This window comes from Sminthopsis crassicaudata, chromosome 6, assembly GCF_048593235.1.
Source record: "Sminthopsis crassicaudata isolate SCR6 chromosome 6, ASM4859323v1, whole genome shotgun sequence".
NCBI classification, from domain to species: Eukaryota; Metazoa; Chordata; class Mammalia; order Dasyuromorphia; family Dasyuridae; genus Sminthopsis; species Sminthopsis crassicaudata.
This window is the reverse complement of record NC_133622.1, coordinates 247,729,566-247,756,639: the sequence shown is the minus strand read 5'-3', so window position 1 is coordinate 247,756,639 and position 27,074 is coordinate 247,729,566. Positions and strand designations below refer to the sequence as shown.

The 27,074-nt window shown below is 52.9% G+C and overlaps 2 protein-coding genes across 15 annotated transcripts; one reads left to right on the top strand and one right to left on the bottom strand.

The window, feature by feature from the left end:
• Window positions 1-7,779, bottom strand: SDHAF2 (succinate dehydrogenase complex assembly factor 2). Its single transcript, XM_074273081.1, has 4 exons — window positions 7,647-7,779; window positions 5,694-5,917; window positions 5,470-5,579; window positions 1-319 (listed from the first exon to the last, which is right to left on the bottom strand). Exons 1-4 carry the CDS (start codon window positions 7,665-7,667, stop codon window positions 189-191), a joined length of 486 nt encoding a protein of 161 aa, XP_074129182.1. The 5' UTR covers window positions 7,668-7,779; the 3' UTR covers window positions 1-188.
• Window positions 7,329-25,859, top strand: CPSF7 (cleavage and polyadenylation specific factor 7). Of its 14 annotated transcripts, none has more exons than XM_074273077.1 (11): window positions 7,329-7,758; window positions 8,487-8,591; window positions 13,212-13,430; window positions 13,699-13,773; window positions 14,251-14,354; window positions 14,659-14,831; window positions 17,242-17,656; window positions 17,958-18,121; window positions 19,371-19,539; window positions 19,873-20,040; window positions 24,169-25,859. In XM_074273077.1, the coding sequence occupies exons 1-10, from the start codon at window positions 7,528-7,530 to the stop codon at window positions 20,033-20,035; spliced, it is 1,818 nt and encodes a 605-aa protein (XP_074129178.1). In that variant the 5' UTR covers window positions 7,329-7,527; the 3' UTR covers window positions 20,036-20,040; window positions 24,169-25,859. The 14 variants fall into 14 exon arrangements, with proteins under 14 accessions (XP_074129178.1, XP_074129169.1, XP_074129167.1 ...); XM_074273068.1 differs by having other exon boundaries at window positions 7,393-7,758; window positions 14,659-14,804; window positions 18,003-18,121; XM_074273066.1 differs by having other exon boundaries at window positions 7,394-7,758; window positions 14,659-14,804.
• Window positions 25,860-27,074: the final 1,215 nt, after the last annotated feature.

Genomic DNA, 27,074 nt, shown 5'->3' with positions numbered 1-27,074 from the left:
GACTGTGCAAACGGAGACACAAGGAGTCCTTTTATTACAAGTGATGCAAGCTACACGCTCTGGGAAATGGGGTCTTTCTGCAGGCGGGCATGTTGGCAAGCAGCAGCAGGGTATTAGCAGCCAGGACCAGGGCCTGATGCTTGCCTTTCTAGGGTCCCACCCTGCGCTGGGTAAGGTCGGAACACAAGTCAGGTCGGTTTCTCAAAGAGGTACTCGAGATCCGGGGCCCGCAACCTCTGCTCTCGGTTCTTATTTTTGGCAAAGTCTCTCAGCATCCACATGACATCGTTTTCAAAGATCTCAGGGGCTGGCTTTGCTTCTGCAGAATAAGAGATGACAAGTTGATAAGAGGCAGAGCCCAGGCATTGCGCTGACCGGGGCTTGATGTGCCTCAGGCTCCCCCTCCTGAGGGGGCTGAGCGTGGGACTGAGGATGTTCCCCCTTGTGTTCAGCAGGTATAAGATTGCCTAGTCGGTGCCTTTTTTTAAGAGAGGGATTTTTACAAAGAGGCAGCTATGGGAGAGGGAAGTAGGGAGTGCTCAAGTGGACAGCACTGAGCCTGCCTGGAGTCAGGAAGACCCCAGTTCAAAATCATCTTCTTCCCAATTGTGTGACCCTGGGCATGTCAATCCACCTGTCTGCCTCAATTTCCTTTACTATAAAATGGGGATACTAACAGCACTGATTTCACAGGTTTGTTGAAGATTAAATAATATCTGGAAAGTGCTTAGCACAGTTCCTGGTACACAGTATGTGACATTTGCTATTATTATTTGCTGTGGTGGCTTATTATTGTTATTATCACAGGGCGTGCCTTGCACACAGATGGCACTGAGAAGATTGGAATTGATTTTGTCATTTTCTTATCAATCCTATTTATAAGTAGCTGTTTTCATCCTGTTAATTGCCTAGGTCATGATTCTTTTTTAAAAAATAATCTTTTACTTTTTTCTAATTATGTGTAAAGAGTTTTCAACATTTACTTTTAGGAGATTTTGATTTCCATTTTTTCTTTCCCCCCTCCCCAAGACAGCAAGTAATCTGATAGGGATTATATATTAAATGTATCATGTGAAACTTCCACATTGGTCATGTGAAAGAATAGAACACAAGGAAGAAAAAAAAATACAATATAGTGAAACAATATGCTTTGATCTGCACTCAGATTCCAAAATTCCTTCTCTGAATATAGATATTTTCTACCATGAGTCTTTTGGGATTTTCTCGGGTGACTGTCTATCGCTGTTGATCATCACACAATGTTGCTTTTGCTGTGTACGATGTTCTCCTGGATCAGCTCATGTCACTCAGCATCAGTTTATGTAAGTCATTCCAGGTTACTCATTTCTTCTAGAACTATAATATTCCATTACATTCACATAACACAGCTTGTTCAATCATTCACCAACTGCTGGGGAGCCTTAACTTCTAATTCTTCGCCACCTCAAAGACCTGCTATAAACATTTTTATACACGTGGGTCCTTTTTCATTTTTTACGGTGTCTTTGGGATACAGACCCAGTAAGTGATACCGTTGCATCTAAGAATATGCAGTTTTATAGCCCTTTAAGCGTAGTTCTAAACCGTTCCCCAGAATGGTTGGATCAGTTCACAACTACACCAAAGATGCATTGGTGTTCAATTTTCCCACAACTTCTCTGACATTTATCATTTCCCTTTTCTGTCACATTAGCCAATTTGATAGATAGATGTGAGATGGTACTTCAGAGTTGTTTTAATTTGCATTTCTCTAATCAATAGTGACTTAAGAGTAGTTTTTCCATGCCTGGATAGCTTTATCTGAAAACTGCCCATGCATATCTGTTGACCATAAGTCATGATTCTTTGTCTGCAGCTCAGTCTTCAGCTGGCCTAAAATGTGTTAAATTTAAAAATCCAGCTTTCCTGCTCATGTTTTGCTAATCTTGGGAACTGTGTGAGAAAGTGAAGGATTTTGGACCTGCTATCTTTATGCCAATCAAGCTATCCTCCAAGGGATGTCTGCTTTGCTATTTAAGAGTCTAGGATGCCGGGGCAGCTGGGTGCTGCAGTGGTTAGAGCACCCGCCCTGAAGTCAGGAGAACCTGAGTTCAAATCTGGCCTCAGAAGCTTAATACTTCCTAGCTGTATAACCCTGGGCAAGTCACTTAACCCCAATTACCTCAGAAAAAAAAAAAAAAAAGTCTATGATGCCAAAGGAATCATAAAAGAAGGGACCCACATGTGCAAAAATGTTTAGCAGCTCTTTTTTGTGGTGGCTGAATAAGCTGTGCTATAAAAAGGTAATAGAGTGTTATTGTTAAAAAAAAATTGATGAACAAGGTTTTTAAAAAGGCCTAGAAAAATTTATACAAACTGACGTTGAATGAAACAAGCAGAAACAGGAATATAACATACACAATAACAGCAAGACTTTGTGATGATCAACCACGAAAGACTTGGCTCTTCTCAGCAGTTCAGCGATCCAAGGCAATCCCAGTAAGCTTTGGATAGAAAATGTGCATTCAGAGAGAGAACAGAGACGGAATATAAATAAACACATTCTATGTTCACTTTTTTTCCTTTTGTTCTTTCTCTCTCCCAACATGATTCATAAGGAACTATGTTTAAAAAATGAATACACATGTATATCACACACACACATACAGTCTGAGACACCACCTCACATCTGAACTCAAACAGAAAGCATTTTTCTGAATGCTTTTTTTTTTTTTTTTTAAGGCTGGGGTTAAGTGACTTGCCCAGGGTCACACAGCTAGGAAGTGTTAAGTGTCTAAGATTGGATTTGAACTGGGGTCCTCCTGAATTCAAGGCTGGTGCTCTATCCACTGCGCCACCTAGCTGCCCCAGAAAGCATTTTTTAGTCTCAGGAGAGAATGTTATCCCCCCCATTACCAAACTTCCAATCATGCTGTCCTCTATACCTCAGCTCTGTCATCAACCACATTGTCCTTAACGCCGTGAAGTCATCTACCCTTCTCTGTAAGAACTGTCCTTTCACTCAACATCTCTGGCATTAACAGAACAAAGCCGCTGACCCATTTATTAACATCGTCCGGGGCAGCTAATAAATGTTATCTTGCTCTGAGATCTGCCTTAGCTCAGCTTGTTGTTAAAACAGTGCTCATGGACAAACAAATCACATAGCTAGTACCTGGGAAGACTGTGCCAACTCCTTTCACGTTCTAAGAAGCCCTTTCTGAGAACAGCAATCTTGTTCCTTTGTCTCTCCCTGTTGAACATAAGTTCCTTGAAGATGGGGCTTTTCTAGATTTTTAAATATGTCCCCCTGTGGAAAAACTGGGACATTGATGCACTGTTGGAGTTGTGAACTGATCTAGCCATTCTGGGGAGCAATTTGGAACTCTCCCCAAAGAGTTATACCCTTTGACTCAGCAATACCATTACTAGTTCAGTTTCCCAAAGAGATTAAAAATGAGAAAAGGACCTATTTGTACAAAAATAATTATAGCAGCTCTTTTTGTGTGTGTGGTTATGAAGAATTGAAAATCAAAGAGACACCCATCAATTGGGGTGTGACATGATTTGGTATTGATTATAATGGAATATTAAAGTATTAAAAAATATTGAAGTCTTTTTTCAAAAAATCTGGAAAGACATGAACTGCAGATTGCAGGAGAACACTGAACAGTGACAGCAATATTATAAGAACTGCAAATGATAGCTATCCTGATCAAAGACAATTCATAAAAAATTCTTTCAGGGCCAGCGAAGTGGATAGAGCACCAGCCCTGAAGTCAGGAGGACCTGAATTCAGATCTGATCTCAGACACTTAACACTTCCTGCTGTATGACCCTGGGCAAGTCACTTAACCCCAATTGCCTCAGGGGTAAAAAAAAAAGAAAAAGATCTATCCCCAAAGGAAGAACTGAGGCAGTCTGAATGCAGATAGAAACTGCTATTTTTCATTTTCTGTATTTTGTGTATGCATGTTATATTTCCTTTGGGTCTGGTTTTCTTTCATATTATGACTAATATGATCATATGTTCTACATGATTAAAGATGTATAATCTATAACAAATTGCTGTCTTGGGGGAAAGGAGGAAGAGAAAAAATTTGGAACTCATTTTTTAAAAGAAAGTTTAAAAGTCTTTTGATGTAACTAGGGAAAAAGTTGTTATTTTTAAAAAATGGATCCCCAAGATTGAGAACAGGGTCACGAACAACTTAGCACGTAACAAATGCTTTTTCATTCTTTTATTGTCAACAGAACAATGGCGATATTCATGCTTAGTTCTTAGGCAGCACTGACTGCACAGTGAGGCAGAGACTGATTTCCCATCCCAGCGGATAACTTATAACCGGGGTAGCCTTGGACAAGTCCCAATATTTTAGAACCTCAATTTTCTCATCTGTAAAATGGGGACAAATTCGAATTCCCAGCCAAGTGTTTTGTGACCCTTAGAGTGCTCTAGAAATGTAATCCAGAGCTTGAATAAGGTAGGAGGAGGAGCTCTTTGTCTTCCGGTTCCCTGGTATGCACACCTTCCCAGAAATGCTCCAGAGAATTAAGGCAACATGTTGGAGGCCTCTGAGCTAGAGGTGATTGCCTCATTTTACATCTAGGGAAACTGAGGACCAAGGAGGCTAAGTGATCTTACAAGATTTAAGTAGCAGTAACTAAGTAACAAGAATTAAGTAGCAGAACCTGGATTTGAGCCAAAGCCAGCTCTTCTTAGAGTCTCTGACTCTCGCTCTTTCTTAGACATTAGCGGCATCCAAAAAAAAAGGAGCTATTATAGGAGTCTTCATAGTGACAAGATCACAGGTTCTCCGAGTAACAAAATATATTATTTTATGCTTAGCCAACCAATTAAACAGAACTTGTCTGAATGGAAAGACAAGTCTCAAACATAAAATAGGATTAATTTTTAAAATGTTCTTTTATGTCTGTCCCACAGGCTGCCTAAAAGGCAGCAGGTCCATCTCACGTGGAAGGCGTAATCACGTTGGCTGGAGAATCAGACATCTGGGTTTGCAGCTTGGCTTGGCCACTGTTCATGTGAGCTTCATCTAGTCACTGAAACCCTAAGGAAGGTAGGCTCCCCCAGCTCTAACCTGTATGGTGACACCTTCTATGTCCATGTGTGTGACATGATGGGGACAAATCAAAGCCCAGGATTACTGTGTCTGCTCTAGGAGTTGATACCCTGGAGAGAGCCAGAAGTTACTCTCTCTTTAAGACTCTGATTCCCCTGATATAAAACTGCAAGCTAGAGCAGAAAACCGCTGAAATTTGCTAACTCTAAAACTGCATGGGCTGAGCCTCTGGTCAAGAACCCAGGAGAACAGCTTTTTCCTGGCTCCTAAGAACCCGTTTTGCTGTGGGTTAGGTCATCTCACAGAGGATGCCCAGCTCAGTGACACAGCTTGTGGCAGTCACATCAGAACCCGGGTCCCTCGTGCAGGCCCAGAACCCCAGGACGTGACTGCCACGTGGCAATACCTGTCGCCCAGTAGAAGATATCCCAATCATTGCTGGGCTCATTGATCAGTCGGTCGTAGAGGTTCAGCTGCCTCTCCGTCATCTGGTGCAGCTTCTCCTTGGCAAAAAGACTAAAGGAGGAGAGGAAAGAACGTGATTCAGAGGGGCTGAGTGGTCCCAGGCATCAAGAGCGGCTCCTTCCACCTGTACCCTGACAGGCGGCCCGAGGGCTCCCGTGTCCCTACCTGAGGAGGATGCAGTTCTCCAGCATGCCCCGCTTCCTGCTCTCGTAAAGCAGGCGAGCCCTCTTGGTTTCAATGGGCTCGTCTGTTCGCTCTTCCCAGGGGGGCAAGGAGATTTCAATCATATCTTTTTGAGAGTCTGCAGGGCTGTCCCCTCGATAAAATCGTCGTGACAATGAACTCCTCACACAGGGAGGTGCAATACTGTGCCTGGACAAGGCAATAAGCTGGAAGAAAAAAAACAACCCCAGAACGAATCAAGCTGCACGTAATTCAATAGATGTTTATTAAACGTCTACTATGCCACAGGGACTGGGCAGATTCATAAAATACTGAACTGAGCACTGAAGGGGGGCAGGGGCTAGAGACAGAGGGAACAGCTAGCTACACTCCTCCAGCTAAGAGATGCTCTAATCCAACCACCCGCAGCTGTTGGGTGAAGGCCCGGTGCTGAGTATGGGGCAAAACCCAAACAGCGTCTGACTGGGAGGAACTCCACCTGATAGAGGGATATAACAGATGAACAGGAAAACGAAACAAAAGGGATCTGGAATAAGAAGCAAACTCAGCTCCGGGGGCGAGGAGAGAAGGTAGAAGGGGCACGAAGAAGAGGTCTCAAGGGCAAGGATGACGAGGGGATGACGGTTTGCATGAGAACGGGGGCATGGCAGCGCCTCCACACCGGTTTTAAGCCACCCAACCCTCCAGAAGGGACGCTTTGGGGTTTGACTGCGGGGAGAAAAAAGAAATGCCCAGCTAAAAGCCAAGCCCCGCCTAACAAAAGGGCGGGGCTGAGTGGTCTCTAAATCCGCTTCCCCCACCACTCCCGGGAAGTGTCCACCGGTGAGAAGGGGGCGCCCCGGGCAGAGAGGGACCCCGGCGCAGACTCTGCCCTAGGGCCGCCCCTCCCCCTTAGTCACCCCCCAGGGCTGCGGCCACCCCCCCCCCAAGCTCAGGCTGTCCCTCCCAGCTCTCCTGCCTCCGCTCTCTACCTTTCAATTCCGCCGCTATTTGCATCTAGAAAGAGCCCCTCCCCCCCACCTGGAGGGATGAAGGGATAAAGCTCCCATCCCCCACCCCGGTGGAGCAGGGCCTCGGAAGGTGACCCCGAGGAGATGAAGGCCAGGCCCCGAGCCTTTTACAAGGTCACGGACACGGCCTCCGGAGGGGACTCCTGGGGGACCCCACTCGGAGCCGTCCGCCTGTCCCCGCGGGGCCTTCCTCGGCAGTGACAGCGGAGGCTTCCACGGCGTGAAGGGCCCCAGCCGGTCCCTGGGTCCGAGCCCCTCGAAGTCTCCCTTCCTCAGCACCGCCCGGGAACAGCGCCCGGAGCCGGCCACGCCCAGTCTGTTCCCAATCCTGCCCCCCAGCATGGCCCTAAGGGCTCCGGGAACCCGGAGACACAAACAGCGCCTGCCCTCCGGGGGTTCCAGTCCAATGGGAGACCACGTGAGCGGGCCGGGGGAGGCTTCCGGTCCCCGCGGGATCCGCCCCGAGGCTCCAAGGACCGGCGGGTTTGGGGGTTCCGTCGGCCTGCCCTGACAGCACACAGGAGGGCTCCAGGGGACTTCGCTATCGGGGGGCCACCAGCCCATTGGACGGAGAAACAAACTGAGGCTCGGAGCGGCCTCTAGGGGGCAGCACGCATAAAACGCTTTGCAGACGCCCAAGGACGTCACGTCCCGCGACCCTCAAAAACACCCCGGGAAGACGGGCGAAGCGACCGAGGCGGGCCCACGAGCCTGGATCCGGCTGTGCCGGAGCCGAGATTCCATCCGCGGTCTGCCTCCGAGTTCGGAGCTGGAGAGGACATCCTGCCCGGTCCCTCGTTTTGCAAATGGGGAGGTCGAGACCCGACCGAGGAAGTCGAGGCTCCCCGGGCCTTCATTCCAGGCAGGGCCTTCTCTCCGGGGTTCCGCGACCTCCCTCCGCCCGGCCTCGGTCCACTCTCCTCACCCGAACTACAGCCGCCGCCATTTCCGCTCAGGCCTGGCCGGAAGCGCTTCTGCCCACCACATCCGGGTTCCTCGCGCCGGCCCCGACGCACCCGCGGAGCCTCGGACCGGAGGTGGGAGGGGCGGGGCCGGGCGCTCGTGCGTGCTGCGCGTGTGCGTAAAGCGGTGGCACGCGTGACGCCAGCGCGTGGCGCGGGGGGGGGGCGGCGGCGGCGGGAGCAGGGGGCGGGGCCTGCGGCCGGGCAGAGGTTCGCGCGCTTCGGGCCTACTCCGGACTTGCCGCCGCCATATTCCCGGTAACGGGGGCGCGCGGCGGGGGGCGGCGGGGGCCGGGGCGCAGAGGTGGGAGTGCGAAGGCGGCGGCGGCGCGAGGAGCGGCGGGGCGGGCGGGGCGCGGAGGGCGGGCGGCGGGGCAGGGCCTAGGCCCAGGGACGGAGCCCGCGCTGAGGCGGTGGCGGAGGCGGCGCTGGGGCCCGGTCAGTCCGGGGCGGCGCGCGGGGGGGAGGGGAGGAGGAAGGGAAGCCGCGAGCGCCGAGAGACCCGGCGGGAAGGCCTCATGAGAGCTCGGGCGGCGGGCGGGAGGGGGGAAGGGCGGGCAGAAATCGGGCTGCGTGGAGGACAGACCCCCCCCTTCCCCGGAGAAAGCGGGCAGCGGACGGGACTAGGCCAGGAGACGTGGGGGCTGGGGAGAAGAAGGCGGGCTGCGGGGAGAGGAGGGCCCCGCACCCCCCGCAGGGGGGCGGGGGGCGGGGAGGGCGAGCGGGCTGCACGCAGAAGCCCGCTCGGCAGATGGGGCGCGCCAGCACCAGCACTGACCCGTGTCCCTCTGTCCGGAGCGCAGCGGCAGCACCGCCACCTTCCTTCCTCGCGGCGCCCCCGGGGTCTCCGAGCCATGTCGGAGGGAGTGGACCTCATTGATATCTACGCGGACGAGGAGTTCAACCAGGTGAGGGATCCCCCGCGACCCCTGACCCCGGCTAGGGGGGAGTGGGAAGCGGGGGGCCAATGAAGGGGGTGAACCCCGCCCCCTCCCCCCGGACATGCCGGGGTCCTCCCTCCCCCTCCCCGATACCCCAGGGGCCTCCCTCCCCTCGGGACCACAGAGAATGACTGAGCGCTGGGGGAGGGGGCGGGCCGCTGCCGGCGGGGCTGGAAGATCGTTAGAGGGAGTGCCGAGAGCGCTGGGAGAAGGGGCGGGAGGCAGACTTTTTTTTTTCTCGGGAAGAATCTTACTGGGAAGTGGCCGAAAGAAAACTTTAGTGTCTGCCTCCTGGCCGCGGACGCGCGCCGCGCTAGCACGTAGTCCGTTGCGTCCTGGCCGAAGTTCGGCTGGCGCCGGGGCCGGGAAGGCTGGGCTCCTGGCCCCCCCAGGCCCCTGAACCCCAATGAAGTCTGGGGAAGTGGAAGTGGCGTGGCCTCTGGGGCGGGGGCAGGGGCGGGGGGCGCGGCCTCGGTGTCCAGTCCCGGTCTGGGTTGTGGGCCCCTCCCACCCTGCAACGTGCCTGACTGAGAAATGGGAGCAGAGCCCTGGGGGAGGGGCCGGGCCGGGGCCTTTGGGGCTCCCCCAGCCTGGAGGCCTCGGGACTAGGGCCGCCTGCTGAGGCCCCGTCTCTGCTGGAGGGGCTCAGCGGGGCTTCCTCGCCGAAACTTTTGAGCAGTTTCCCTGCGCGGAGGGCTTTTCCTCCTCTGATTCAGCGTCTTTTCCAGCCCTCCGGGAGCCCCGTGGTGGGGGCGGTGCCCCTGCCCGGGCCAGGAGAGCCTGGGGCTGGGGACTGGTGGCGGAGAGAGCTGTCGGAGCCGCGGCTCTGCCGGACGCGTTCTGGGGATCGGGACCTGCCCAGGGAGTCCCACCCCCCACGTTGTTGGAGTAGCCGGGACGTAGGTGCCCGCTGGGCAGAGCTGGCCCCGGCCCAGGCCTCCCTCCCGCACGGCCTCGCTCCCAGGAAAGAGCTCCGGGCTATTCTGTGACCGTCTCTTGCAATCAGGCGGCAGCTGCTGCCCTTGGGAATGCCAGCTTTTCAGAGAGGTTTTTGTTTTTCGTTTGGGAATTGGGGACCCACGTCCACCCTTGACCTAGGACTAGGAGCTGGAAGAGCTTCGCTTTCCTGTGTTCTGTGGCTCACCATATGTCCCTGCTCAGCTGCGATGCCGAGCCCCTGACAGCAAGAAGCTGTTGTGAGCTCGGGGCTAGGAGTGGCCTGGGAGAGAAGGCCCTCTGCAAGTAAGTGAGGGATGGAGCCCTCTGGGAGATGGGATCTGCTCTGCCCCAGCCTTAGGAGGACGGCTGGGCCCAGTGTTTATCCGATTGTCATCCAGGCAACATGGAGGCCGCTTGTTTACGTCTGGTACCTGTGGGAGGCCGTGCTCCGCTCGCTCACCTGCCATGATGCTGCTTAGTCCTCCCGTGGGGAAGGAACTCCATCCTCTGGCATGAGAGGGGCCGCTGCTAACAGCACTTACTCAGAGCTTGCCAGGGGCAGGGTTAACCGGGAAGAGCATTCTGGGCACGCTCTGTCTGGGCAGAGGGTGAACTCCGACAAATTTGGTTTTGGCATCTTTGTTTCGTTTTTCGTGCTAGTATCTGGCACATAGTAGGCACATGATAAAGGTTGTCAGTTGATTGATGTTAAAAGTATTCTTATCCAGAACCTTTCGAAGGTTTTTGACATCAAACCTAAACAATGCTTTCCATGGAACTAAATGACCAAGGTAGTAGCTGATTTGGCCCCAGCTCACCTCAGCACACTTATTTCCATTTGTATTTGTTGCTGTTTCCCATGTTCTCCTCCCATTTCTTCACACACCCACCTGTTTTGGGTGTAAGAGCTTAATCTATCTTGACCACTTCTCTCTCTTGTCCTGTAAGATGCTGTTGATTTTTAGTTCCTGTTCACTTTTTCAATTCTGTTTGGCCCTGTTTTAATTTTAGGCGGCCGGGGACTAGTCACTTAGCATTTTGAACTGTTTAATGCAGGAAACAAAACACTAGAGCAGGGGTCCTCAAACTACGGCCCGAGGGCCAGATGCGGCCGCTGGGTTTTGGCAAATGGGCCGAGGGACGGAGACAGAGCGGGAGCTGTTGTTTTTACTCTAGTCCGGCCTCCCACAGTCTGAGGGACAGGGAACTGGCCCCTATTTAAAAAGTGTGAGGACCCCTGCACTATAGAATGCATACCCCAAAGGTGACTATCCTTTCATTATATAATGCAGAAAAATCAAGAACCAAAGTCAAGACAAGCCTGGGACGAAAAGTAAGAGAAATAAAAATAACGGAGGAAGGGAATAATTAGTTGTAATCTGCTCAAGTTTTTGTGGTCTCCTCTGTGGCTTAAAAAAAAAGCTAACATGTTTATGCATCACCTTTATCTGCATACCTTGTAACGGAATAAAAAAGAGCAGTTTGATATCAGGAGGGTAGCGTGGGGTATGGTGAGTGGGGAGTATCCAAAGATCTGGCATACAAGGAGCTTAGGCAGGTGTGGGCCTTTATTTCCCTTTCTGCAAAATAAGAATTGAACTAAATGGTCTTGTTCAATCTCTGTTCATGGGATCAGCTATTCTCACCTCACCTCCAAATTCTATAAAGGAAAGGGAGGAGCTATATATGCATATTTTCCTCCTTTCCCTGGGCCAAATTGGGACAGGCTTCTCCTTTCTGTTCAACTACGTTGTTGACGATGTGTATGTTGTTTTATCTTGTCATTTGACTTCAATTCATGTAAGTTTTCCCTCAGAATTTCTCATCCTATTTCTTTTAGCTGTGTTGTATTAAATAGGTACCACAGTTCTGTCATTCCCCGATTGATGAGTATCTACTTGTGTCCAATTTTTGTTGTTGCTTTTTTTGTTGTTATAAAAAATGCTCTTGTGAATATTTGAGTGTTTATAGGACTTTGTGTTCTCCTTAGAGTATATGCATAGCGGCAAGAACTCTGGGTCAAAGTTTATTGGACATTTTATTCAGCGTTGGCTTAATTTCAATCCTTCATAATGGTTGAGCCCGTTAATACCTCCTCTAAGGGTGTGTTTGTGAGCGTGCTTCCCTTTACCCTTCATTGTTGGCTTTCTCCAATTTTTACCAAAAAAAACCAAAAAACTGATGGCCTGTTGAGTTACTGTAGCATTTGACAAAGAATGTAAGTGAGGCATCTCACTTACCCAGCCCCAAGGTGTGTGGCGAATGGGGGGAGGCAGTCACCAGTCGTTGGTTGCCGTCTCTCCATGATCTCATAAGAACTTCTTGTCTCTGGCCCTGACGGTGAGATGACAAGAATTGGTTTCTCTCCAGAGCAGTAGTGCCAGCTCCCTTCAGGAAAAGCCTGCTGGGCTTTGTGGGTTACTTTCTAGATTTAGCTGTGCCACGGGCTAAGTCAGGTTTTCCAAATTTCCTTACATGTGACCTTCTAATAAAAGCCCTCCGTAACATTTCTGGTCTGGGTGTTGGGCTGCGCGCCTCTGCTTGCAGCATTATAAAACGTCTGCTATCTGTCATCTCCTTGGAGGTGCCTGCCTCTCAAGCATGCTCCCGTGTCTGGGTTAAATGCTGCAGGTCTGAATAGGCCAGAACACAGAGCTGGGAGGGAGGGGGGGACTCCTCTGTGACGTTGCTTTTGCCTGTTTTATTTTCATGAACTGATAACTGATTTTTGGAAAGAAGTGGTCATTTCCTGTGAGCTTTAAAGTTTGTGTCACATTTCAAAAGCATGTTTAAAACAGAGATTCCTAATTACTTTGGGGTTGTACCATGCTAAGGAAACTGCCCTCTTGGTCCCTCCATAGAGGTCTGTTTTGGCATTTGATACATTAAGTGATTAGTTTGGGGCCTTCTTAATTTATGTTTAAGAACTTCATGATACAGTGTGAGCGACATTTTTGGGTGTTGCAAATGGGTTTTAGCATCCCTCGTGGAAGCTTTGTGTTTAGAAAGCATTGGTGATGCTTGGACCTTTGGTGGTGGTGGTTGGGGGGTGGTTCATTTTGTTTCCTTGCCACATAGGATTCATAGCTGACCACCGAGTAAATTTTATATTTGTTATTGTCCCCTTTATCCACAGTGTACCTACTCACTGTCACTGTCATTGGCTAAAAGCATCAAAGATCATACTAGCTATGCAGGAAGAGATTTTCTAAAACTGTTTAAATTATTAGGGTTCTTCTCACCCACGTGCTCTATCTCTTAGCAAAGTCACTTTTGTAGTTTGTCCTAAACAGTCCATCAGAAAGCTTGCTCTTGGTGAGTTATTCTATTTAGATGTCAAATGAGGTGAAGCAGGAGAAGCAGACTGGAGGGGAACTCCTCCCTCAGGTCAGTTCAGCAGAGAGCAAAAGTGGCTTAAGGTCTGGGGCTGTGTCTTCTCCGTCCGCATCCCCGGGCTCCGTGCTAAAGGAGCTGCTTGATTTTTGAGCGGACAAGGAAGAATCTGTTGGGTGCAGCCCAGCCCGTTGTAAGTGTGCCGACCGGCAGTCCATCGACAGCTGCCTGAGTGATGCTTTCTGGTTGTCTGCCCCACAGGATTGGTGAGCTCCCTGCTGGGGGAACTCACTCGATTCACCCCTCATCCCCTAGGACCCAGAGTTCAGCAATGCCGATCAGATCGACCTGTACGATGACGTGCTGGCCGCCAGCTCGCAGCCTTCCGACGACCGAAGTAGCAGTGCCGAGCCACCGCCTCCCATCCGCCAGGAGCAGTCTCCCAAGCCCAACAGCAAGTCACCGGCGATCCTGTACACGTACAGTGGACTGCGGAATAAGCGGGCCGCGGTCTACGTGGGCAGCTTCTCCTGGGTGAGCCTGGATAGCCAGCAGCGAGCAGGGTGGCCATGGGACAGACTAGCGCCTCCTAGAGCTGCCTTGAGGTTGGTCATGGAGGGGATGCCATCTTCAGAGTCTACTCTCAGATGATCTCAAGTCCTGAGAGTGGGGTCAGGTTGGATCTGCCTCTGAGGGGCGGAAAATCCTCAGGACTTGAATGGTGCTGGAGAAAGCAGTGATTGAGTGGGTGCGGCTATTTCTGTCATGCTTGCCGCCCCTGACCCTGGGGCTTTATATCTAGCAGGGTCATCTCTGGGACGAGCTTTCAGTGAACACCTTGAACTCTTGGTGGTCATTAGATGGTCCTGTGATAATGGTGGGTGACGGGGATCAAAGGCCCTCGTAGCTCTAGTACGCTCTGGGTAGGTGGTGACTCTTGTTCTGCCAAAGTCATTTCTGTTGTATGGTTTGGGCTGGTGGGGGTGGCGTGGCCACACGAGCAGTTTTCTGTACTCAGGGAAAAGCTCCTGGCTGTGGTCCCATCTTGCTATTCAGAAGAAGACTCACAGTCTTAGCAGTAACCACCCCTTGCACTGATGGTTATTAGCCAAGGCGCTCTGAGGCCGTGGTGAAGCGGCCTGCCTTCACCTCTGGAGGGGGGAGGGGGGCGGGACGAGAGAGCATTTTCGGGACACTTGCCTTGACTGCAACAAGACTGGTTTGGGGCCTTCTAGGGATGTTCGTTGGGGCCGTGGTGGTGACTGGAATTGTGGTTTCAGGGACGGGGGCTGCTAGAAACCTTTAAAGGAGCTCTCCAGCCTCTGACTTCTCTTTTCTGCTTTACCGGTCCCAGTGGACAACAGACCAACAGCTGATCCAAATCATCCGTTCTGTGGGCGTCTATGATGTTGTGGAGTTAAAATTTGCAGAGAATCGAGCCAATGGCCAGTCCAAAGGGTAAGCACCGAGCGGAAGATTTTCTCTTCCCGGCCACCACCCCCCGGAGAGTCTGGGTCATTCTGGATCCTCAGCCAGATGTGGCTGGTCCTGCCCACGTCCTCCCAGCCAGGCCAGTTTGGAGGCACTTTGTGCCAAGCCGTGGAGGGAGCTTCTTTGAGGTCTTGAAAATGGGGGGGGGGCTGGGCTAGCCCCTGGCTGAGCCTTTTTCATCTGGGAGTCTGCCCAGGACGTCCCCAGCGCTGGCGGGGAATCCCCTGTATTCAAGCAGTGGTTCTCTCTCGTCTGCTCTCTCCTCCCCAAGGTATGCTGAAGTGGTGGTGGCCTCTGAGAACTCCGTCCACAAACTGCTAGAGCTTCTGCCAGGCAAGATTCTCAACGGGGAAAAGGTGGACGTGAGGCTGGCCACCCGGCAGAACCTGTCGCAGTTTGAGGCGCAGGCTCGGAAACGTGAGTGCGTCCGAGTCCCAAGAGGGGGTACGTGGAGATGGTCTGTATGAAGGGGGAGAGAGGGGAGGGCTTCTGCCGCGGTGCGGGATTAGCCTGTGGCGGGAGGGAGGCGGGGGGTGGCGGGCTCAGTCTCTGGGAGGATACCGGGTCCAGCAGAGCACACTGCATGCCCAGGCAAAAGGAGTATGGCACCAGGGCTTGGCAGAGCAGGGTTCTGGGCCTACCTCACACCGAAATAAGCTGTGGGCTCGTTGGACAAATCAGTTGATTTGGGCCTCAGTTACCTCTTCTGTGAAATGGGGGGTTGGACCAGATGGCCTTTAAGGTTCTCTCGAGCCCTGAAATCCTCCAGTGCTGGGAATTAGCTTACACTGGATGGAACTAGTCAGACCCATCCTGTGTTGTAATGTGGAAGTAGTTTAGTGAGGAGGTTACTGTCCCACTTGTCTTTAGGAGCAGCCACCCAGAATGTAATTTCTGTCAGGTGAGCTGTAATTGTGGAAATTGTTCTGTGTCCAGAGGGTTTGTAGCCGGTGCTGTCGTAGGCTCAGAGCGAGCAGAAGGGTGGTCTGCGTGGAGATCCGGGGAGTCTCCAGCATCGTCCGGGGGAGAGGGAGCCCCGAGGGCCAACCTGCAGCCTGGTCCGCTTGGCAGGTCTAGCTCAGTGGTGGAAACGGGGGTGTCGGGCTTCTAGAGCTTGACGCCAAGATCCCTTAAGTTCATCTGATTCTGTACTCACCAAGCAACCTTCTGATCTTAATTTGGTTTCCCAAATAGGCTCTCCTACTGGGAAGAGAATGCGCTGACCAGCCGACACAAGTATTCCGGTCCGCTTGGCAGTTATATTTCTCATTGTAAATTAATAAATTGGCATTCTGATTTATGAATCAGTCTCTTGTGAGTTTGGTTAGCGTGAATCAATCCCCCAGGGTCCGATCACCCCTGGGTGAACTGATAAAACTGAGATTCTGAACCTGCAAAAGCTAAGGACCAGACCCTGGACTATGGGGACAGCCACCCTTCGAGGCCCAGCCTGAGACAGCCGGCCGGCCTCAGCCTTGCTTAGCGACAGCAGGTCCCCGAGTGTTTTCCACCACTGTGTTAGGCCCTGCTTGCCAGGCCCAGCCTGCATTGGGTCTCATCCCTAGGCCCAAGGACGGTCCCCTCGCTCTTCTGTAGGAATAGCTCTCTGATTAGACTTGGAGCTTTCAGTTCCTAGGGTTTGGTGCCTCATGTTCCGAGCCAGAGTCCCACTCCTCTTCCTAGGCCGCTTAAGCCTTCCGAGTCCCTCTGGTTCAGTAGAGATTCCTGACCTCCCGGTCCCAGGGGAAGCAGGCCCAATCCTCTCCTCCCCCTTCACTCTTGGGGGACTAAGATGGTGGGTGCTGCGGCAGTGCTCTCTGGCGGCCTCCGGAGGCGGAGCTACTACCTCCATGGAGTGGCTACTTTGGGGGCCTGTGGACATCTTGGGCCCCAAATCTCCCAGGCCGGAAACTTGTTGCCAGGAAGGGAAAGTTGAAGTGTTGAGGCTTGGAGGCTGTGAGAGACTGAGGTTCTTAAGATGTGTTTACTGCCCTAGGGGCTCAGGCGCCGAGAGGGGGAGCACCCCCGCACCGGCCGCAGAAGTCAGGGCCGACGAGGCGGCCAGGCTGATTAGATCTCTGGTGTTTGTGGTGAGGGGCTCTGTGACCGCCATTGCCCCTTCCCGCGTCCCTTTTTCCAGGTGCCTCGCTCTGCTCTTGTATGGAAATCCCCACCAGGGCAAGGCCAGAGAAAGGCGTCATTGCAGCCTCTGGGAGCAGGGCTTCCCAGCCAGTTTTCTGAGGACCTCGGCGAAGCGGCCGAGGGGGCTCCGAGGCTCCTGTGGCCCACTTGCCTCTTTCTCGGGGGTCAGGCGGCTTGAGATGGACTGTCGGCCCTAGGCTGTGTTCTGTGGGCAGGTTCTCCTCTTCACCCCTTCTCTGTTCCCGCTGGCACCCCACCCTTCCCACCCGGTCACCAGGTTCTCGTCCCTCTCCATTTGTGCGGTGGCAGGTAGGCACGTTGGTAGTTGTCGGGAAGATGAGGATGCTTTGGCAGTCACCCAGAGGAAGATCGTGGGCTCCGTCTTGCCGAGGGCCTCCGAGCGGGCCTTAGCTCTTTTGCTGGGCCCCCTTCTTTCTGGAAGGGAGGGGTGATGATGCTTTTGTGGAGTTTTGGGAAGTCTCAGGATAGAGGAGTGACTTGTCAAGTGCACCCCCCAACCCCGGGGTCCCCAGAAAGGCTTTACAAAGAAACAGGAGCAGCAGAACCTGTGGCCTCACTGAAGTGTGCCTTGAGGTCCCCTTAGCAGAGTCCATCCTGGCCCCCGGCACTGTGGGCACCTCAAGGGGGGGGCCAGCCCCGGGGCTGTGTCTGGTGCCCAGGGCAGTGACGCTAGCTCTTTCTTGCTTCGTAGGAGTACCGCCGCGGGCCCACTCCCGAGATTCTAGTGATTCTGCTGACGGACGGGCCACACCCACCGAAAACCTCGTGCCCCCACCCCCTCGAGTGGACAAGCCCCCCAGTGTGCTGCCCTACTTCAGCCGCCCTCCCTCAGCTCTTCCCCTGATGGGTCTGCCCCCACCACCCATCCCACCCCCGCCACCTCTCTCCTCAGGCTTTGGGGTCCCTCCTCCGCCTCCTGGTATCCATTACCAGCATCTCATGCCCCCGCCTCCCCGACTGCCTCCCCACCTGGCTGTGCCTCCCCCGGGGGCCATTCCACCCGCCCTGCACCTCAACCCCGCCTTCTTCCCCCCACCAAATGCTGCAGTGGGGCCTCCGCCAGATGCTTACATCAAGGCCTCTGCACCCTATAACCACCATGGCAGGTAAGGGCTGCCCTGTGTCCTTCTGTTGGAGGGGAGTCATGGGGCTGCCCAGGAGGATGGGACCCTCACCTTTTGCTCCTGCATCTCTGCTCGACCCCTGCCACTGGTGCCCTGCCACCTCACTCTTGTATCCATACCTTGTGCACCCCAATGGGTTTGATGAGCTGGGGGGGAGGGTTGGAAGTGGGGTACGGTGTCAGGCTGTCCTCACGGGGCGGGGGTGGGGGGATTGGAAGAGGTGACACGTGAAAGAGATTGCTGCAACATCATACCCAATAAAGTGCCCTGCTGTACGGTACAGATCTAAGTGCCACGGGCGGTCAGGGATGGTGTTGTCTCCGTGCAGCCGAGAACTGGGCCCCCCGCCCCCAACGGTGTGCGAAGCCGAGTTCGAGGAGATCATGAATCGGAACAGAGCAATCTCTAGCAGTGCCATTTCCAAAGCTGTCTCTGGGGCCAGCGCAGGTAACTTCTTTTGCCTTTGCTTCCGTCTCCTGCGTGTCTTCCCTCCCTCGTCCTCTGCAGGGATTTTGAGAGGGACAGACACCTGGGGGACAGCTTTACATTTAGGCTTCTGTCCTGTTCCCGGCGTGTTTGGGGAAGGTTTTTTGGAAGGCTAGAAATCATTCCCAAGTGTCCTTTTGTGCACACAACTCAACTTTGCACCCGGGACAGAGTGTTCGTATTCCACTTCTGCTCTGGGCTGTGCCGGAACGTCTCTGCCTTGTAAATGTCTTTCTTGACCAATGGACCAACTGATGTCGGCAGAGATGGAGTACTTCGGAATAGCAGGACTCGATCAGATGGGCCGTTTCAGGGTAGAGCCCGCGGGTCAGGACAAAAAGATTTCTGACCGGCCGGTCACAAGGTGACCAGAGGCCATCTCGTCTAGGGCGGATCGAGCTCCGGGCCAGCCAGAGTGGGGGGGAGGCCTGGGCCCTGCCAAGCTCAAACAGCGGGACCGGGCAGTCCCCGTCTGGGTAGCGCAGTCCCACTACCCCCTCACGGGGAGACTCGGGATGAGGAGGTGCCCGCACGAGGCAGGTGTTCCTTAAACAGATGTTCGTGTGTTAGTGTGCCTTTCTTGTTCTGTGTCAGGTCCAGGGCTTTGGGCCAGATTGACAACTGGGTGCCAAAAAGAACATTGGGCTGGAAACGTTAGCATCTTCCTTTCGGGGATGGTCTTTTCCTCATCAAAGTGTCCCTCGGGCTGTTCCCACCTGCTAATGGGGCTTAGAGGCAGGAGGAGTGGGCTCCATTTTCCTCTCCTAGAAAATCTTCTCTCACATTTGATTAAATCTTTATCCCGTTTTTCTTCATGTCCCGCTGTATTTCTTGACGGCTGTGTACCTCCCCATCTCTGGTCCGTCCTCCTCTCTCTTGCACGACTAGCTCCAAGTCCTCCTTTCTGCTCCCTCAGAGTATCCTCGAGACCTTGTTACTCTCGGCGGACTCCGTCCTCGGACTCTTTCCTCTCTTACTTTGCCTTCTGTCCCAAAGGGTCCTGGCTGAGGTGCCATCCCCGGCTCTCCGAGCACGAGTCCTGTGCTGGCCGGGGCCAGTGGGAGCTGGAGGGCCTCGGGACTGCCCGACCAGTCCCGGGGCATGCACGGGCACCCCGCTTTGGCTCGGCTTCCATCTCCTCCTTTTTGGTCCAGTTTGCTTCCGTTGCTCTCCTACTCATTCTTGGCCTTTCCTACCCATCCCGCATCAGGGGATTATAGTGACGCTATTGAGACGCTCCTCACAGCCATTGCTGTCATCAAACAATCCCGGGTCGCCAACGACGAACGTTGCCGTGTGCTCATCTCCTCCCTAAAGGACTGTCTTCATGGCATCGAAGCCAAGTCCTACAGCGTGGGTGCCAGCGGGAGCTCTTCCAGGTGAGTTCCCCATCGCTCTGCTGGTCTCCCCGCCCCCAGGGGATCCCTCCTCGGGGTGGGGGAGGTGACTGGAGGCCCTGACCTCTAGGAGTGGAAGTCAGGAGGTTTTTATTAACAATTGTCATAGGCTAGCCACGGAATAACGAAGCAGCTGCAGTAAGAAAGTAAGTTTTAGTTCGTGTGGGTTTTGCATTCTGACGTAAATGGAGACTTGCAGAGGGCAGTTTAAGTCAGATGCTCAGACGGCCAGTGTGCCAGAAAAGTTCTTGACCGTCTTGAAGAGGATGCCATTGAGCCTCTCTGGAGAACCTGAGCAAGAATCTTTTCCAACAGGAAAAGACACCGGTCCCGTGAGCGATCACCTAGCCGGTCCCGTGAGAGCAGCCGAAGGCACCGGGACCTGCTCCACAATGAGGATAGGCACGAGGATTATTTTCAAGAAAGGAATCGGGAGCATGAGAGACACCGGGACAGAGAGCGGGACCGGCACCACTGAGAAAGGTGAGATGGGCTCCGCCCTGGCTACGTTTCTTTTGGGGCTTCTGGGGGTGAAATCCCAGCTTGGGAGGAGCCTGCTCTTGGGCCCAGTCTAGTGGTAGAGGGGAGCTGTGCAGGTGCGGCCCCTGCTGCCGCTTCTGGGGACCAGCCACGCTCTCAGTCCCCCACCCTGAGTTAGGGAGCCCAGCAGGAAGGTCCATGTCCTCCCTGTCCCACCCCGTGCGGTGGTCTCGCTCCTGCCTGTTAATCTTTAGCATGCCAGATTCATGGTTTTGAAAATGGCCCGTCTGTGAAAAAGAGGACAATTGGGAGTTTAGAGACAGAAGATGGGGGGGGTGACCTTTAAGAATGGGGGAGTATTGAACAGAAAAGGACAACCAACAGTTTTTCAAGTATAGATTGAGAAAGGAGAAGGGCTCCACAGTAGCCGGAGGAAAGATTTAGGCTAGTTAATAGGGATACTTGCTGAAATAGAGGATTGTAAAAGGAAAGTTATCCAAGAAGGTCATCGACTGCTTCCTTCGAGGTTTTTAAAACCTTAAGCTAAATGCCCATTTGTCTGGGGCGGACGGTATTTGCTGTCTGCTTTATGCAAAGCCTTTATGGAAGGCCTGCAGGATCCCTTCCCAGCTCTACGATTGGAGGCTTTTCTAAGCCCACGCTTGTGTTTCCCATTATTTCCCAAATAGCACGTGGCAGTCTTGTTGATACCGTGTATGTTGGGATATTTCTGTGTTTCTTCTTCCCCTCTGGCCTTGGAGGTGAAGGGGGTAGAGAGGAGCCAGGCCTGTGTGGTTATGAAGGTGAGAGAGGATGCGTGAGACAGAAAGGGAGCCAGTTAGCCGATTGCTTCAGGCGACACTCCCTGGTTGTCCGGAAATTAAGAGTCGAGTAGTGGATAGGAGGTGCTTGTCTCTGAGGAGCTGTTGGCAGTAGGTAATACAGGGTCAGAACTGGGCCCGTCAGAACTGGGCCCCAGAGCATCACCTCGGAAGGCCCTGTCCTCAGAACACGAGAGTGGTTATTGGGGGGAGGGGTGGCATTAGGAAAGTTGATCAGAATGGATGCCTTTCTGAGCTGTCTCAGGTCTCCTTTGGAAGCTTCCTTTTCGTGCTCCCTGGAGACCAGTGGTGGTGGGTGGCTCTGGTCCTGGGTGAACTGCCCTTCGGCCTTGGACAGGCCCCGCAGCCTTTGTGGAGTTTGCCACTGTCGAGCTTTGGTAAAGGAATTTTGAGGGCAACTCCTTTCCTGGGTCACGCTGCTGGGACAAACCCAGGCGTGAACTCCAGACCTTTGTACCTCTCCGAGTGATACTCAGCCTGCTCCTTTCCCAGAAGTCAGGGCTGGCTTCTCCCTCTTTGGTGTGCAGAACAAGGAGACATTTTGAATGATGCCCGGGTGCTAGTTTGATTGGCCTCCATCCTGACAGATTTGTGTGCGTTCCCTGGTGCCGTCTCCCCCGTGCTGGCAGGGGCAGCGTGGCCTTTGGAGCTGGCTCCTGTCTGTAAGAGGAGACTAATTCTTACTGTGATGAGGGTCTGCTGTGCATTGGTAAAGTTAAGAGCTTGGAGGTCACCTGAGCCAGTCAGGAAGTTTTTGTTCAAGCCACATGGCTGATACATAGCAGAGCTGGGATTTGAACCAAGTGCGCTGTGCCATGTTGCTTCTTGATTGAGGGAATAATTGAAGATCTGGCAAATTGGATCATAAGAACTACTAAAGCAACTCATTGAACAAACAGATTAAGTTTCTGCTCTGTGTGAAGCACTTGTAAAAGCCCCTTGGCCTTGGCAAAGAATGAGTCACGTTGAACCGCTTCTACGAAGGTGATTCGATTATTCTGTGAGGGAATCAGAAATGAACAGTATGGCTTCTTTAATTTTTTTGGTATTTAGTGTGACAAGAGTGAATTGTTCATTGTTACTTGAGTATTAAATCATTTGATGCTTCTAATTAAATGTCATAGATCTATGGGCAGATTTTCTGCCACCCTGGGCCCTCTTCAAAGGTGGGTCCTTCACTAGTAACAGAATTTTCCCTTCGTAGCTGTAGAGGTGAAATTCGGGAGTTATTTGTTCCATTTGCTGTTTTTATAGTGGTCCCTGTTTCCGGTTGGCTCTGACCCTAACGAAGCAAATTGTTCTCCCTCCTCAGAATGAGCAGAGTTAAAACTCTATAATGCTCAGTTTTAAATATTTATCCCACTCTAGTCTAGAGGCTCTCAATTCATGGTAGCTGCTCCTAGTGAGAAGGGCCGTGGGACGGACAGCTCTGTGCTGTTGGCTCAGCGCCTTGTTCTAACATCGGGTGTTGTCGCCTCAGTCTGTCTTCAGTCTGAGGAGGTGACACTGACTTTTCCACTTTGAGGCCCCATGTGTGGGAATCCTCTCCCAAGGATCTTTGGACTTTCCAGCCTCCGCTGAAAACTCACTCCAAGGGAGTCAACGGTTGGTTTAGAATGAGGCTCCATCTCATTTCCTTTGAAACCATCAAGTTCCTTTTCCAGTTTGGCAAGAATATTCCCTAGATAACCTTGTGTTTGTATATGTACTTTTTCTGATTCCTTGAGGGTCATCTAAGACTGGGTAGGACGAGTTGGCACATTATTCAGGGCTACTCAAGAATAATCTTCAGATTTCTCAGGAAAAACAATGACTTAGACACTCTTAATCCAGTCTGAATGGCCCAAACTGAGCAATTGGATCCTTTGCCTTGCTTATTATTACTTCACCTAACTTTTCCCACCTATAAATGAACACGTGCGTTCTTTTGGGTGCTGTGCTACTTTGGAGGGGAGGATCCTTTAAAATAGGAAAATGGACAGTAGATGTTTATGGAAGGGCTCTGTAGTATTTTCTGTCTTGCGGATTCTTTATTAAGTAACGTGGGACCATCTAGTCCAAGCCCACATTTCAGAGGAGGAAATGGAACAAGGCCCAGTGACTTGTTAGAATGGGTTTCATACTTGGTTTCCTGGGTTTGCCATCAGAAACACGGGGCAAGCTGCGCCCAGGTGGGATGGGTGACCTTCCAGGGCCTCCGAGGTGCTCTGGAAGCGAGCGTCTGACTGGTCTCAGCTTGTAGTGTGCAGACGCTTTAGTGGGTCTTCTCTTCAGTAGAAGTCTGGCTCAGGCTGCCATCCCTTCCCACCTCCCTGCTCCGACTTCAAGGCCGGGCCTCCTCTTTCCTTGGCGCCACACATGTATTTGCTTTATTTGACTTAAGAAGGGGGATAGATTTCTGCATCCTCTTTTGTAACATAGCTGCTCATCCCTTTAACATGGGGAGGCCTGAAGCCTGTACTGAATTCTTTACCACGAGACTAATTAGCCTCTTCTGGGATTACCTGCAGCTTCCCAGCACTGACCAGAACTTTGCCTTTGAGCCTGAGCAGGACGTGGTTGCCAGCTCCTGCTGCGGAGGACGCTCCCTCCCCAGCCTGGCCCAAACGGAGCGTGGGGCGATGAGGGCTGCTGTTTGACTTTGAAGCACAACTTTGGTTCTGTTGTGCGCTTGTCCTTGCCCTGCCACTTTTTGAGCCATAACTGGTCCTGTCACCTTAGGAAAGTTTTATAATCCTAATCGGCCCTCACCCTTGTTTTCTAGTCGGATTTGGAAATGCCTTTGGGCCTTTTCCTTCAAGGGTACTTTGTCTTTGCTCTCCAAGCTGGTGGTCCTCTGCTGCGAGCAGGGCAGGACTGCCCTCCAGCCACGCTCTGGAGCCGGCTGCCCCGGGCTCCAGCAGATGGAGCCCTTCCCTTTTCTTCTCCTTGATAGCGCCTGTGACCAGTCGGCCTCTTGTTGTCTCCCTCCCTCCGCCACGGCTTGACCTTGCTGTCTGGGAGAGCCGGCAGTCACACTGTCCTTTAAGGTGTCCACTGTAGCCCATCTCAATAGAGTCCGTCTGAGCCCTTGTCATTGTTTGCTTCAGGATAGTCCAGCCAGGCCGGTTTCCTTTTTTTCCTCTCTTGCAAAATTGTGTTCTCTCCTGCTTTCCATAGTGTCCTTTGACCTCGTGGGCTTCCTGCTTTAGAAAATGCGGGTGATAATCCAGATAATCCCCAGATAATCAAATATAAATCTCTAACTTGTATTTTCTCTCCCTCCCCCCTTCTGCTGTTCTCATTGCAGGAGTCTGGTTGGAAGTAAATGTTTTTTTTAATGGACTTGCATCTCCTCACCTCGATCAGGACTAAAGGACGGAGGCCGCTCCACCCCTTCCCCCTCTCCCAAGCCCCCAATTCCCTCCAGACACCCAGGGAACACCTGATGCCCCACCAGACCGAAGAGAGCTTGGCACCCTCCCCAGCCCTCCCCAGGCCCTGGCATGACCCCTGCTTGCCTAGGGAAAGGGCTAAAAGACTGGTTGGGGTTGGGAGGGGCAAGAGAAGAGAAAGGGAAGAAGGTAGACTGTAGCTGGGCCCATGATCCACAAATGCTTGGACTCCAAAAGAACGGTGCTTTCTTTTTCTTGGGAACTTGTGAGGTTCGTATTTTTCGGGGAGCAGCTTGAGGCAGGTGGGAAAGCCTCTCAGAAACCCACCAAAAGGGGTCCCCCTTTTGTGTCCACCTGGGCCTCCTCCCCGCTGTGGTGCGGTGCCTCCAACCCCAGAGCCCTCTCAGCCTTTTGGGGAGGATCTGTGGGAAGAAGCATTTTCTGCCCTCATTTGTTCTGCCTTCCTCTCTCCTTGACGGTTATTCTCCTGATCTCCCGGGGAAGGCGGGAAGCCTCCAGCACTCCCAGTTTCCTTGGTCCCATTGGTCCCTTGGCAAACAAGAGACCCGTCAGGTGTCTGCACCCGCCTCCCCGTCAGGTGGCTCTCTGCCTGGCGTCCTCTCCCTGCTTTGCTTGCTTGCTGCTCGTGAATTAACAAGCTCTGACAGGCGCTCTTCCCCTGAGCCCTTGCCCCAAGAGGGCCGTTTCCTTGTTTTAGAGGAAGGCACTGTAACACATCCCCACCTTGGCAGCGGCGATCCCAGCCACAGGCTACAGGAGCGGGGGGGAGAGAGGGGCCTAGTCACTGACCACTTCTCAAAGCTTTTCCTTCCAAAAGAGCTGCGGAAGCAGGCGCCTGCCATCAGGCCGCCTGCCGGGGGAGCCGGCCGCCAGAATCGGAAACTGTCCCCGGGATGTTTTGGCCTTTGGCCTCCCCCTCGCCCCTCCAGGAAGGTCCACGAAAGAGCCAGAGCCGAGCTTGCGGCCGCCGGGTTCCCTGGGGTGATGGTCCCAGAGAATCCCACCCATGGCAACTAGGCTTCTCCACACTGGTGGTTCCAGGACTACCTCCACATCCCCCACAGGGCACGCCGCACTTATTCCGGGCCTTCTCAGGCAGAGGGCACAGGAGAGCCGCGGCCTCTCACACTTCGGTCGGCACGGAGACAGTTCCCCAGGGTCAGAGACACATTCCCTTGGGACAGAGGGAAGGGGTGGTGGCTCCCTCCCCTCGTCCCCCCCGTCCCATCCCCACTTCCTCCAAGGAGCCGGGCTTCCCCACTCTCGAGTGTTCAGTGGCGCTCTTCTCCAGAGAGCAGCTCCCGATGTCTTTTTAAAATGTAGAGAAAACCAAATGAGGTGACTGTTGTTCGAGGAAGAAACCGTAAAATACCAGAAATCCGTTTGCCCGGAGAGTTTGTGTTTTTTTTTTTTTTTTACTTAATGACACAATTTTTAGTTTTATTTCCAGATAGCAAAAGAAAAATACCTGAGGGAAAAAAAAGGCCAAGGCCCCGTTCCCCTGTTGTCGGTGATTCGATTTGTTTGTCTCTTTCTGATAGGTTGGAAATTGTGTAATAAACTTGATGACGCTGTCAATCTTTTATACTGCATTGTATGCTTTTTTTTTCCTTTTGTAACAAAATATTTTCAATAATAAATGGGGTGTGAGCTGTTTCATGGACCCTGCATTGGAGACACGTGTCGAGCTTTGGGTTTGACTCTTAAAAGGTTCCCGGGGCGCCTTCCTCCATCACAGGCATTTCCCCAAGCAACAGCGTCCGAAAGGAGTGGCCCGGCCTGACTGCAGGAGCATTGGGTGCCCCTGGGACACTTGGGGGGGGGGGATATAGTAAAGGGGCTGGCTTAGGTGTTGGGAAACGATCATCAACCCTCGGGGAGGAACAGTGAGGGGGAAATCCAGGCGCAGTGGCCGACTCCGATTCTTGTGGGGCTGGCCAGGTGACCTCAGGTGGATCTGACTCTTCGGGACCCCACCAGGGATTTCTTGGCAGAAAGAATTGAGTGGTTTGCTTTCCCTCTCCTGTTCATTTTACAGATGAGGAAACTGAGGCCAGTAGGCAGGATCCCAGCTAGCAAGTGTCTGAGGCCTTGGCGCCCCCTGGTGGCCTGCTGAGCATTTAGCAGCATCCTAATTCCCAGGTCTACTACCTTCTTGCTAAAGTATCTAAGCATCCCACCTAACAGTTCAGAGAGAAGCTGAGGTAGTAGGGCCCTGCCTTACAAAGGGAAGCGCTGCCGTTTCCTGGGCAGGAGGAGGAGGAAGGAAGTGCTGTTGGTTACTTGGGCAGCAAAGGGAGGAGCCGGGCTTGGGGCTTGTAAGCAGAGTTAAGCATTCGGCCCACCAACGGGGGTGGCAGAATGGGGAAGCACGTGGCAAGTCCCAAGGTTCGGCGCCAGCATGCGCTGGCGGGCAAATCCCTGCCCCTCTCTGGGCCCGATTAGGTGAACTCCAAGGTCCCTTTGGCCTCCATCAATCAGTTGACTCCAGGTCAGGATCCAGGGGAGTCCTAATGAAGCGGGGGTTCGCCTGACGACAGCCTTTGCGGTTTTTAGTGCCCATAATGGCAACGTGCAAATGAAATGAGGCTTCACATGCAACTGTGGGAAGGCCCATGGATTCCTTTTTCCCAAATGGGAGTGCTCGGGTTCCAAGCCACAGTGGAGAAAAGCAAGGCAGTCGCCCTCGAGGGGTCCAGCCCCTCTAGGAGAGATGTGTGGAATTGGGGTTTTCCTCCCAGCTACACCTGCAAAGGGGATGGTGGACTTGAGACCCTGTGAGAGGCGCCGAGTCTGTCTT